Genomic DNA, 13399 nt, shown 5'->3' on the forward strand with positions numbered 1-13399 from the left:
ACTCACAATATACAGTACATGGTTGAAGTGAACCATGCTTGAGTTTTAATTTCTGCCCTCCTCACTTCCCCACTGGCTTGCGCTCACACTGGGCTAAAGCCTCATACACACGCAACGAATTTCCGCCGACCGTTTTTTGTCCAGAGTGCGTGTCTGTTGGTTGGAATGTGCCTAGACTGCACACAAATTTTCCCGTACGACAGAATTCTATTTTAGAAGTGTTGTCATGTGTTGGATTGCTTTGTATGTGTTCTTTCATCTCTGAGCATGCCTAGTCTTGCTCATAAGACATGCCCGGCGACAGGAGAGAAAGGACTAGGCATAGGGCATACATGAATGGGTGAGAAAGGGAAGCGTGCAGTAAAGGTCAAGTGGGGGACAAAAGTAGGTGGGCTAACAGGGGGGCACTTACCTTATTGGTCAGTTGTACAGGCAGGGGGTGGAGAGGTTGAAATATAGGTCCAGGGTAGGAGGGGTCAGGTCAATCCTGAAGGAGAAAGCGTGGAAGAAAAGTCCCTCCCTCCCGCCCCCTTTTTTGGTTTGTCAGTGGGGTTGTTGTTTTTGGGGTGTGTTATATTTTTGCTGCTGAAGTTGGAGGTTTGGGGTCCTTGACAGGGGTTCAGCAAACTGGTTTTTGGGAAAAATGGTGGGGACCCATCCGAGGTATGGCGTCCTCTAAATTGTACAGGTGGGGTGTCTGGGTCAGCTGTGTTAGTCCCCGAGGCGGTGCTTAGCGGCTGGGGAAGTGACCAAGCCAAATGGTGACCCAGACACAGAAGTTGGTTTTTACATGGTACTGTCAAGGACCACAAACATAGATCTGGGTTATTGTTATTATTATTATTGTTATATTGTTATTTCATAATTTTATATTTGTTATTTAATAAAAGGCCATGTCGGCCATTTTTACTCCAAGACGAGTAGTGTGTTTGTATATAGTTTAAGTGGGTGTGGGTATTGGGGAGTTAGCGGGTGTTTTTTGTAGTCCAGCACGGGAGCTCTGATCTACCCAGATCAAGATTTTTCCCCGTCGAAATCTGTACTAATGAGACGAAAATCAGACGTGTTTTGACGGAGGACAAAAATTTTATAGCCTGCACACCAGAATTTTTTCGGCCGAAAAGTCGGAGTCGGTTGTCGGAAGAACCATACTAACAAGCCGAAAATAGGCAGATCGGTCGTCGGACTAAATTTCCCGGCCGAATTTCTTATCGTGTGTACGGGGCTTAAAAGCAAGTGTTCCCAAGCACACTTAACATCATCACCTCTGCCAACCAGACAAGATTGATCTCTGCTTCTATGCTCCACCATCTTTGGAGAGGTCTGTGCTCACATAAGGTTTGCACTCATTCTGAAGCTGTACTGACCATAAGTGAACTATGCCTGGAACCATCTCTTCCAAGTTATCCCAGGTATTGTACTCCTAACTGGTGATGGTTCAGAGTGCCCACACTACACAAACAAACCAGACCAAGGGGGTTAACCATGCCCAGGGTCGGGTAAAACTGCCAGTGTGAGTGCACCCTACCCTACTCCACACCCTTTTGGATGAACTGGCCCTTTATTTTGACACCTTTGCATTACCCCATAGGACATACTGAAAGTGCAAAGTGGGGTTAAAAGTGATTAGGTAGACAGATGTTGGTAAGAACCATTAAACAAAACTGACCAATGTTATTTGCCGACTGAAAACGTCATGAATGACTTTATTTGGCAAGTTTTAGGAGCCTCTGGATGTCGGGTTCTATGTTAATGGTTTGGAAGCTTTTACTGTAGCGCTTAAAAGGTTCTCCTTCTGGGCCGATTAGAAACTTCTCAAAGTTCCAGGATATGTCGGACCTGTGTACAGGGCTCCATACGATATATCGGGGGTCAGTAATCAGACCAGATGGCTCATCATCAGGTGCAGGAAGCTTGTCTTTCAAGTAAGCAAAGACTGGATGAATATCTTTCCCGTTGACCTCACATTTTTGGAACACAGTGAAACCAGGTTCAAAGCCGTTACCAGGTCGAACGTATTTTAGGGAATTCAGAATCTCTTCATTTTTACAGTTTTCCTGCAAACAAATGCACAATATTTATAATTTTATTTCAGATTTCAGTATCATAGCTTTATTTTATCTTTACATACCTATAATACATAGGGATTAAAAGATTCCTAAAAGCCTAGTTGGGAAAACAAATATTTTGTAAAAATGTTTTTTAAAGCGATATTTAACCCAAAAGCAAAAATGAGTAATACAGTATATTGCAGCTTAGATGTGATAACTGCATTTTTTCCTGAAGAGCATTCTGTTGTGGATCTGCTTTTCAGAGGGTATTTGACAGGCAGTGAAGAAGCAGTATGTCACCTGCTTAATACCAGTTTTAGCCCCTAAAAGTCCTCACCATGGTGCCACAACCGCATGTATTGCTTGTGGTTGGTGTTTGGTGCCTTTCACTTAAATGGGCTGTGTTTAATGAACAGGACAGAGGGATATTTTTGCCACGCCACAAAGAACTGTAGCTGCAGCATACTTATACCCCCATTTGGCTAGAGGGCGCACCAGCCTAGCGCACTATCTTTAAAACAATTTATTGTAATAGACATGTATACACATTATACTCACAAAACAATTATGAAACACGGGCAATAAGCAACGAGGGACCACCAGGGGTCTCCACTGGGCATCCTCAGCTGCCGCAGGCCGTGGAAGGATGTAGACCTCCAAAAAAATGCTTACGCGTTTCAGGGTTTTCCCCTTCATCAGAGCTAGCTGGGGGAATGAGTGGTAGGGCTTTTGTGTATTCCAAAAGGTCACATGATCAAGTCCCAAAGCTCCACCCTTTGTGGGTGGGTCAAGAACAATATAAATGTAAAGAAGTATATTACTAATGACAATAAAAGCATAAAAAATATGCTTGCGGCAGCTGAGGATGCCCAGTGGAGACCCCTGGTGGTCCCTCATTGCTTATTGCCTGTGTTTCATAATCGTTTTGTGAGTATAATGTGTATACATGTCTATTACAATAAATTGTTTTAAAGATAATGCGCTAGGCTGGTGCGCCCTCTGTCCATTTCTCTTTTCCAGTATCTGCTTTGGGTTACCACGACCCGTTGGGAGTGGCAGCACAGCCTGAATTTTCTACAATTTGACCTGAATAGCATTTTCAGGATACCAGCCGCAAGGCCACTCCTCAAGCGCAGGAGTCATTTGCTCTTTGTACCCCCATTTGGCTGCCTTTGCAACTTGGGGGAAGGTAAGGGAGGGGATGGAGCAGTAAAAACACAGCTCAAGTGCCTTTTTTTTTTACTGGGTGTTTCCACTCCAACGGAGCAAGAACAGAGGACCTTTGACCTGCAGCATTGTCATTCTGGAGGGAGCGTAGTGTTAGATACAGTAGCAGATTTAGCCCCAGTTCACACTGAATGTGACTTTGAAATGGTGCTACCTCACTTGAAGTAGAATGATTTTAAAGCCATAGGTCATTGCGATTTTAAGTGCAACTTGCCTGACATCTTTGCGACTTCATGTACAGATGTCTATGCAATCGCACCTGAAATTGCAAACAATAGTGCAGGAACCTTTTTTCAAATCAGTGCAGCACCGCAAAGTTGGAGTCGCACCAATTTGAACATTCATATTGCCAACAATAGGGTGCGACTTGTCATGTGATTTGGAACTGTAAAATCGCATGGCCAGTCGCACCGGTGTAAACAGGGTCTAAGAATGACTGAACTAATAAATTGAAGCTGAACTCCAGCTAAGGCAGCCCATAAATGATTCATTTTTATTTCCTTCCACCATGGGTGTAAGGAAAGTAAATCGCTCCATTCCCCCATCAACACTGACATTATGTTCTGCCGGCGGATGGCCTTCCCAGTTGGCAGAGCACAATGATTTCTGTTAGCGGCTATAGTCAATGGATCAACTTGGGTACAATCAGCCTGGCTTATACGTGGATCAAAATTTGGCCAGTCCCTGCTAAACCAGCCGAGTTTTGATCAATGAATGTCCAGCTTAACACTTTTTAAGCAGTTTGCCCCCTTTCACAAATGCAGACCATTTGTCCATTTTTCATCCATCCGTTGACAGATGAAAAATGGACATTAATGCATCTTTATAGAAAAACTAATGTAAACAGGATCATCCATTTACATCCGCTAACATGCGCTTCTTTCAACACCTGGAATGGATCAAAGCCCTATTTTTAATCCATTAAAACAATTGATTTGACTGGAGAAACAGATGTAAATAGACAAACGGTCTGCTTTTGCATGAAACAATGGCTCTGTAATATAGTGTATATAACCTGTTGGGGTAACATACGCTTTAAGAATACATACGTAAATAGATTTTTTTTTTCTATTTGAAACAGAGTATAGTGTCAAATGTTTCAGTGATCCCTACATGAATTACTTTAAGTACACCTTAGAAAAGAGGATACGTTCCTAACTTGGTAGAATAAATTAGTCACTCATTCTGGACCAGACCTGTTTGTACAGGAAACCGAATACCCAATTTACTTCCCAAATAGGTGTTATTTTTTTGTACATCACATGTCATACCACAGAAGTGTGCATGTATATGAAGTTGCAGGGCACCGTGCCAGTCTGGCCAAGCCCACAGTCTCAAAGTCTGATATCAACACATTATAAAACATAAAATCACAAGACAGAAAACATTATAAAATATGTGTAGATGATAGTTACTTGGCTGTCATGCTGTACAAACAGTCTCTGTACTTTTTAAGGCACTGACCTAGAACAGGTCTGCAGATCAGTTCGGATTTCACTCTGACTTTCTAATCTGCATTTTTTGTTCCAGGTCAGTGACTCAAAAAGTATTAGTGCCAGGTGTTTTAAAGGTACAGGTTTTTCCCTAGCATAGCATGGGCTTTTATGGTAGGGGCCGATTTCTGTGGGCTAAAGAATGAGTACCACACAAAGTGCCATTTGTGGTTGGCATTGTAAAGGTTGGGTGTTCTCAGTGCTGTATCTTGGGCTAGGCCGACAAGGCCCAGGCCTAAGGCAGCATTTTGCAGGGGGGGCAGCAAAAAAGCTGCACACCGCATAGAAAAAAATCAGCCTCCTCCCAGCTCCCGCACAAAAAGGGTCCCCGACCGGCTTGCGCTACACTTTTAGTTTAGTGCCAGTATTATGGGATGAATTGGGCCAGAGGGCAGGATCCAGGAGGCAAATAAATCTGGCACCCCCATAAAGCAGTCACACTGCTACCTGCCGGTATGATAGGCTGCACTAATGGGCACTGATAGGCTACACTGGTGGCCATTGATGGGGCTGTACTGATGGCCACTGATGAGGCCACACTGATATGCTGCACTGATGAGGCTGCAATGATGGGCAGTAATGAGGCGGCACTGATGAGGCTGAACTTATGGGAACCAATAAGGCTATGCTGATGGGCACAGATAGACTGTGGTTGTGGCCTGTGGTGTACAGGTGACAGGGCGGGTCATAAACTGGAAGGGGTGGGTCATGGGTCATATTTAAATTAGGGGGTGCACAAACTTAGTCCGGCCTAGGGCAGCACAAAACCTAAATACACCACTGGGTGTTCTGAAGGATACAGTTTATTGGGACACATTTTCACATATTCTAGCACCAGCTTCCTTGTGGCTTGTAGCTCTCTGCATTCCGTCAAATGACGTTTAAGAGCTGCCAAAAAAATTGGTGCTGGAAGCCCTTTTCCAGATGCTGTGATCACAGGTTTGCAGATTCTGCTCTGAATAATGGCTGATTGGTGAAGTATCACCACTCAGGGCCACCAGCCCAACATATCATATTAGTACTGGCCCAAGGGGGAGAGGGGTCACATTATATACCCAGTGCTCTCAGCTCAATCTTCCCCTGTTGAACATACAGCCAGAGAAGCATGAAACAGTTGAGTTTTAGTTTCAAGCCTCGTATATACAATCAGATTATCGGATGAATTTCCGTCCGTTTTTTGTTGCATGCTAGTCTCAAATCGAAAATGAAGGGGTAACTATACGAAAATTCTCGTATGACAGAATTCAACTTTAGAAGTGATGTAATGTGTTCAGTTGTTTTGTATGTGTTCTTTTGTTTCCAAGCAAGCGCAATCTTGCTCTTACGATTTCTTTTTTTTGGACGAAAACTGTACTAATTACATGAAAATCGGTTGTTGTGTTCACGTGCGATAAATATTTTATAGCCTGCACATTCAGTTTTTGTTGTCTGAAAATTTGAAATTGGCTGTCGAAAGCACCATACTAACGATCCGAAAGTCGGCAGATTGTTCATCGGTCTAAATTTTACTTAAGATTTTCTTATGTGTACGAGCCTTCAGGCCCAGGCCTAGGGGTAGGCAGAAAATACCTCAGGTACTTTAGCTGGAAGGGAGGGGGGGGGGGGGGTAAGGACGGGTCCTGCAGCCTATGATGCGTAAGTAGTTCAGGCCTCATGAACAAGGGGTGGTGGAACACTTTTGTTTTTTTTGCCTTGGGTGCTAAAGGACTTTGTCCCGCCACTGAGATGTGTTATTGGTGCTTGTTGGATGTGTCTTCTCTGAGACTTCCAGAATAAACTATACATAATGTACTCAATGTGCAAAAAAACTAAAGTAAGGTGCTGTAGGTATATTAAAAAGTTACATACATATCAATAGTGATACCAAACCAGTGAATACATCAAATATATTATAACTCAATCCAAGTGGTGAAAAGATACTCCAAAATATGCAGAAAGTTGAGATAAGGTATAAAATACAGTCCAAATTCAATAGGTAGTCCTTTCCACTCAGCGATCCCAACCACCTTCACACATGCGTGTTAAAAAACATCCGTGTTCTCCACCACGTGAAGTGTCAAGTTAATATGCTCATCAAACTTCCCGGGTCCAAAAGGACCATAAGGCCTTAATCAATAAGGGATCACCCCAGCTGTCTGAACGTATCTTTTCCACAATGTTACCATTCACTCCACTCCCCAATTTACTCTCCAGTGGTAAGTGACATATGCACAAAAAAGGGCAAAAAAATTGAATAATAGTGACACCTTGTTTAATAAATATATTGTTCCAAACACAAGGACAAATAGTTGGCAGCTTACATCGGAAGTGCCTCGACTGGCACAGGCTCAAGTAACATTTAGTTATATGCCACAAAGACTCAAATACTTGATGACGCCACCATTGACTTCACGTCCGGGCTCCTACTGGAACGCACCCCGGTGGGCCAAGCAAAATGATAGGATCTAACGGATATAGTGAGTCTTTGTGGGATATAACTAAATGCTACTCGAGCCTGTGCGGTTGAGGCACTTCTGATGTAAGCTGCCAACCATTTGTCCTTGTATTTGGACCGATATATTTAATAAACAGGGTTACACTATTATTCAATTTTTTTGTGCATATATCACTTACCACTGGAGAGGAAATTGGGGAGTGGAGTGAATGGTAACATTGTGAGAAGATATGCTCGGACAGCTGGGGTGACCCCTTATTGATTAAGGCCTCATGGTCCTTTTGGACCTGGGAAGTTTGGTGAGCATATTTACTTGACACTTCACGTGGTGGAGCACACAGATGTTTTTAAAAACGTATGTGTGGAGGTGGTTGGGTTTACTGAGTGGAAAGGACTACCTATTGAATTCGGACTGTATTTTATACCTTATCACAACTTTCTGCATATTTTGAAGTATTTTTTCACCACTCGGATTGAAATAATATATATTTGATGTATTCACGGGTGTGGTTATCACTGTTGTTTTGTATATAACTTTTTATTATATCTACAGCACCTTACTTTATTTTTTTTGCACTCAGTTTAATGTGATTTCACATTTAAAGGGGTAGCAGTTGGTAATTTGTTTTAGGGTTGGCACCTTTAACAAATTTTATCGCATAATGTACTCTAAATTGGAATATATCTGGGAAAAAAACTTGCTTTGGTAGCCAGGTTGGTAATCCTGTACCCTTCTTTCCCAAAATACACACTCACCTTATATGAACAGACTATGTCTTGCTAAGGCGGCCATACATGGCTTGAATCTCGGCTGGTTCAGCAGGAACCGGCCAAGATTCGAACTGTTAATAGGCAGGCTGAATGTACCAAGTTGATCGATAAATCAACTTGGGTACAACCAGCCTGTCAAGTTCTCTTGAGATTATCGCTAGCAGCTGTTATAGCAAAAATCACTGTCTTCTTCCAGCGTAGATGGCCTCCCTCACCCTCCCTGCCCCCCCCCCTCCCCATCAGTAGAAGACAATTGCTGATTCCCCTGTCAACATAGTCTGTGATGATTTGAGTATCATACAAATTTATTTCCTGCAACTGTATGGCCGGCATTTGCTTTCTACCAATGGCCCAATAATTTAATGGACATTGTTTTAGTTTTGGTTAGGGCCCTTTTCACACTGAAGAGTTTTTCTAGCGCTTTTGTGTTTAAAAAAAGTTCCTGAAAACCTCAAAAAAATGCTTCCCTTTAAAATAAATAAATGTTTTCACACTGGGGTGGTGCCCTTGCATTGCAGGGAAAAAGCTGCTTGCAGCATCTTAGGAGCATGTTTGGGGAGCTAAATAAAATGCCCCAAAAACGTTCCTCTCCATTGAAATGAATGGGAACCGCCTCAAAAATGCTTCCACTAGGCATTTTTGGTGCAGTTTTTGAGTCACATGTCCTATTCAAACTGCACCAAAAGCAACGCAAGAACGCAGCAAAAGCGACCCAAATGCATAGGTGCTTACTGGCAGTTTTGAAGCAAACAAGTGTGAAAGTGCCCTTAACTATAAAGTATTGTTACTCATTTCTATTGCAAAGTGTGGTAACCTGGAAATGACTGGTAATCCAGTGCAAAATATATGTAGGCTTATCTCTGGTGTCTTTGCATACAATATATTGTAAAAAGTATCGGGATGCCTGCTTTTACACGCACATGCACTTTAATGGCATCTCAGTTTTATTCTGTAGGGTTAAATTTTAGGTTGGCCCACCCTTTGCAGCTATAACAGCTTCAACTCTTCTGGGAAGTAGTGAGTGTTGCTGTCCCCTCAAAATAACTCCACACAGCCATTAATGTCTAAACCGCTGGCAACAAAAGTGAGTACACCCCAAAGTGAAAATGTCAAAATTGGGCCAAAAGTGTCAATATTTTGTGTGGCCACCATTATTTTCCATCACTGCCTTATACCTCTTGGGTATGGAGTTCACCGGATTTTCACAGGTTGCCACTGGAGTCCTCTTCCACTCCACTTGACAACTTCACAGAGCTGGTGGATGTTGGAGACCTTGCGCTCCTCCCCCTCCGTTTGAGGATGCCGTGCAGATGCTCAATAGGGTTTAGCTCTGGAGACATGTTTGGCCAGTCCATCACATTTACCCTCAGCTTTCTTAGCAAGGCAGTGGTCATCTTGGAGGTGTGTTTGGGGTCATTATCATGTTGGAATACTGCCCTGTGGCCTAGTCTCCGAAGGGAGGGGATCATGTTCTGCTTCAGTATGTCACAGTACATATTGGCATTCAGGGTTCCCTCAATGAACTGTAGCTCCCTAGTGCTGGCAGTACTCATGCATCCCCAGACCATGACACTTCCACCACCATGCTTGACTGTAGGCAAGACACACTTGTCTTTGTACTCCTCACCTGGTTGCCACCACACACACTTCACACCATCTGAACCAAATACGTTTATCTTGGTTCCAGTAATCCATGTCCTTAGTCTGCTTGTCTTCAGCAAACTATTTGCGGGCTTTCTTGTGCAACGTGTTTAGAAGAGTCTACCTTCTGGGACGACAGCCAAGCAGACCAATTTGATGCAGTGTGCAGCGTATGGTCTTAGCACTGACAGGCTGACCCCCCACCCCTTCAACCTCTGCAGCAATGCTGGCAGCACTCATACATCTATTTCCCAAAGACAACTTCTGGATATGATGCTGAGCACGTTCTGAGTGGAACCTGTCCTGTTAAACCGCTGTATGGTCTTGGCCACTGTGCTGCAGCTCAGTTTCAGGGTCTTGGCAATCTTCTTATAGCCTATCTTTATGTAGAGCAACAATTCTTTTTTTTTTTCAGATGCTCAGAGAGTTCTTTGCCATGAGGTGCCATGTTGATCTTTCAGTGACCAGTATGAGAGAGTGAGAGTGATAACACCAAATTTAACACACCTGCTCCGCATTCACACCTGAGACTTCGTAAAACTAACAAGTCACATGACACCGGGGAGGGAAAATGGCTAATTGGGCTCAATTTGGACATTTTCACTTAGGGGTGTACTCACTTTTGTTTACAGCCATTTAGACATTAATGGCGTGTGTTGAAATACTTTGAGGGGACAGCAAATTTACACTGTTATACAAGCTGTACACTCACTACTTTACATTGTAGAAGTGTCATTTCTTCAGTGTTGTCACATAAAAAGATAGAATAAAATATTTACAGAAATGTGAGGGGTGTACTTTTGTGAGATACTGTATACGTATAATATATATATATACAACACTTCATTTGTGCCTTGCACTTCTGTTTTAGTCTGGATGGGTTGTTTTACAAGGTAAGGTTGCACATATACTTTAACTCACAAAAGTCCCTTCTATTGCTCTCAGCCTCTTCCAACTCTCCAAATTCCTTTTTTTTTTTTTACTTCTGTGACCTGATTTCCTCTTAGAGGGTGGCTATGTTCGTTTTCCAAGTTCCCATTGTATGTAGGAACATAGCTACCTCTCTTGCTCATTCCTGAGATGCACTCTGGACTATGGGATGTGTAGTGTGCATGGAGCAGCGCACTTGACCACAACTAATGTGCACTGCTTATATCAGAAAAATGGAAGGGGTAAAGTAGAGTTTCAGGAGCTCACACAGGACATTGTAAGATGGCAGAAAGACACAGTAAGAAACAACTTCATGACAATAAGGTTATAGTGCCATTAAAGTGGGAGTAAACCTTCATGCATAATGTGTACCTATAGGTAAGCCTATAATAAAGCTTACTTTTAGGTACCGTAAGTATCTCCTAAATGTGCACCGTTTAGGAGATATTTACTGTATATGCAGCCGGTTACGTCACGGGTGGCAATTCCTTCAGAGTCCTGTGCTGTAAACAGCGGCAAGTGACCTCATCGGGGGTTCCGGACACTCACCCTGCCGGAGTCTGCGAACCCGGAAGGAAGACCGGGTGAAGATGAAAGCCTTGTAAGTGGTGACAGCTCTCCGCTGGAAGGCTTCATTCTAAGGTAAGTTTCACATGATATGCTAGTATGCGGTGCAGTCTAGCCTGTGCATACTAGTACATTATGGCTTTACCTTGCAGGCTCCAAAAAAAAAAAAACACACAGCGGTTTACTACCGTTTTAAGTAGTGAATGTGTATGAATTGTTTTTCAAGAATAAGGATATTGTTAAGTGTCACTTTAAGTCTAATTTTAAATTAAGAAAAAGGTAACCCAGAAAATATACAGGCTGCCATTACTGAACTCTCCTTTTGAAAATGTGTGGGTGTTGAGTTGATCCAAATGCTTCAATACTTTCTTAATCACTGAGCCACAAGTCTTTATATTGGAAATTCTTTCTGTCTTTCCCCCCCTGGCTGCACATTTAACCTAGATAAGGCCAGGAACAGGCCAGCCGGTACAAACCTTCATGGTGGAAGCCCAGTATGGCAGGCGTTCATCTTACCGGCTCAAGCAATAATGGGCCAATTCTGAGTATTTTAAATAAACTGCAGATTTTTCAGACAAATCATTGAGATCTTTCCAGTATGTTTACCTGACAAAGATTCCTCCAACGTGAACGTTTTAATTTTGAATTGCACAATGCCTTGTGAATGATGTAACCACCTAAAACCTGTAACGTATATTTACAGAATTACGTACCTGGTAGCCAAACTGATTGCATGGAAATCCCAGCACAACAAGCCGCCGCGGATATCTGTTCTGCAGCTCATTAAGCTGTGTGTAATCCCTGACGGTCGTATCTCAAAATGAGGCAACATTTTCTATCAAAATTACTCTTCCCCTAAACACATTGAAATCTACCTTCTCGCCTTCTAGATTTGTGGCTTGCAGGTCGTAGAAAGATTTAGCTATGTACGCCATCGTTAGCTATGACTACACGAGCTGAATGTCTAGAAAGAAGACTTGTCTGAGGCCTTTTATTTGGAGATCATGTGACCCGCTGTCACTGACGGGAATGCGTAATATATACTTCACAGAAAGTGGATATCTGAGTGTCATTGATACCACCAGAACTTTTCGGAGATAAAGCTATTGTGTCAAGTCAGTCTATGACTTCACTTCATAAAAGATGCAAAGGCCTGGACAGTGATACCAGAATACATTGTAGGTTTCTAATTCCAGCTTGCTAGTTATGTCTGCTTCATTATTAACTCTATTATTTATACCAGATGAAGAAAGCTATATTTGGCATTTGTAAATTGTCTGCTGTTTAACATACAGTAAATCTTGCTCAACTGTCCGCATACACCTGGTGCAGATTGGTAGGATATTACACACCATAGTTGGTAAATCTAAAGGGCTGTACACACAGACCAAATATTGGCAGTATCGGCTGGTTCAATAGATGTTATAGATGCATGTGTACGGCAGCCGATCTAACAGAAGTCGGCCGAACGTCCGGCTTCTGTTGAATGGGGCATGTCCGAAAAAGGTCTGTCAATCAGTGTTCGATCAGCGCTCCTGAGAGCACTGATCGGTGTGTTCTGGGGGGGTGGCCGTCCCCCTGTCGGAACAAAATAGCTCAGCAGGGGAGATCACTGTACTAAGATCAGATAGTTATATAAAAAATTTGAAGATCTTATCTGCTATATATGGCCACATCCCTTTTTAATATGTAGTACCCTCCTAGGTACTGTAGGTGCTAGAGAGTGAGTATAGTTTTTGGCTTTGTCTGCCTAACAGAGGAGCAGCAGGTAAATTCTATATTTCTCTCTGCTTAACAGAGAGCAGGATCTGTGAGTTAGGTCTGCTCAATGTGCTCAGTGTGTGATTCTTGTGGTTTGAAGGAGTGTCCCCACTGGTCCAATGGGGAGGCACATTGCACAGTGGAGGAAACCTGGCCAATAAAAACACAGGCTTTGATAAAGCCCCAAGGATTGGCACAGACTGCTGTCTCGGTGCATTGTGGGGTGTAGTATAAAAAGCCAGGAGCCCATGTGCTCAAGGTCTTTGGCTGGTGAGCAGAGTCCCGGAAGGAGGGTGGCGGCTGCTTCCTCCTCTGCAGTGGTTGGTGTATGGTCACAGGCAGTCGGCCTGATGAGCCAGAAGTGTAGAGCTGAACCCAGAGGTCCAGGAGAGTTGACTCGGAGGAGTTGAGACACTAGAGAACCTGGAAAGCAGTATCGTGAGTACAGGGGATCGTGTCTAAGGTCCTGACCAGGAAGGGGGCCACTCCGGAGTAGAGTAGTCAGAGGACGGGTGTCAGCTGGT

The 13399-nt window shown here is 43.2% G+C and overlaps 1 protein-coding gene across 1 annotated transcript; it reads right to left on the minus strand.

The window, feature by feature from the left end:
- Positions 1 to 1374: 1374 nt before the first annotated feature.
- GPX2 (glutathione peroxidase 2) lies at positions 1375 to 12054 on the minus strand. The gene is made up of 2 exons (XM_082275479.1): positions 11828 to 12054; positions 1375 to 2057 (listed from the first exon to the last, which is right to left on the minus strand). Exons 1-2 carry the CDS (start codon positions 12047 to 12049, stop codon positions 1707 to 1709), a joined length of 573 nt encoding a protein of 190 aa, XP_082131605.1. The 5' UTR covers positions 12050 to 12054; the 3' UTR covers positions 1375 to 1706.
- Between the last annotated feature and the right edge of the window lie 1345 nt (positions 12055 to 13399).

Source organism: Pelophylax lessonae (assembly GCF_965119305.1).
Source record: "Pelophylax lessonae genome assembly, chromosome: 13".
Classification (NCBI taxonomy): domain Eukaryota; kingdom Metazoa; phylum Chordata; class Amphibia; order Anura; family Ranidae; genus Pelophylax; species Pelophylax lessonae.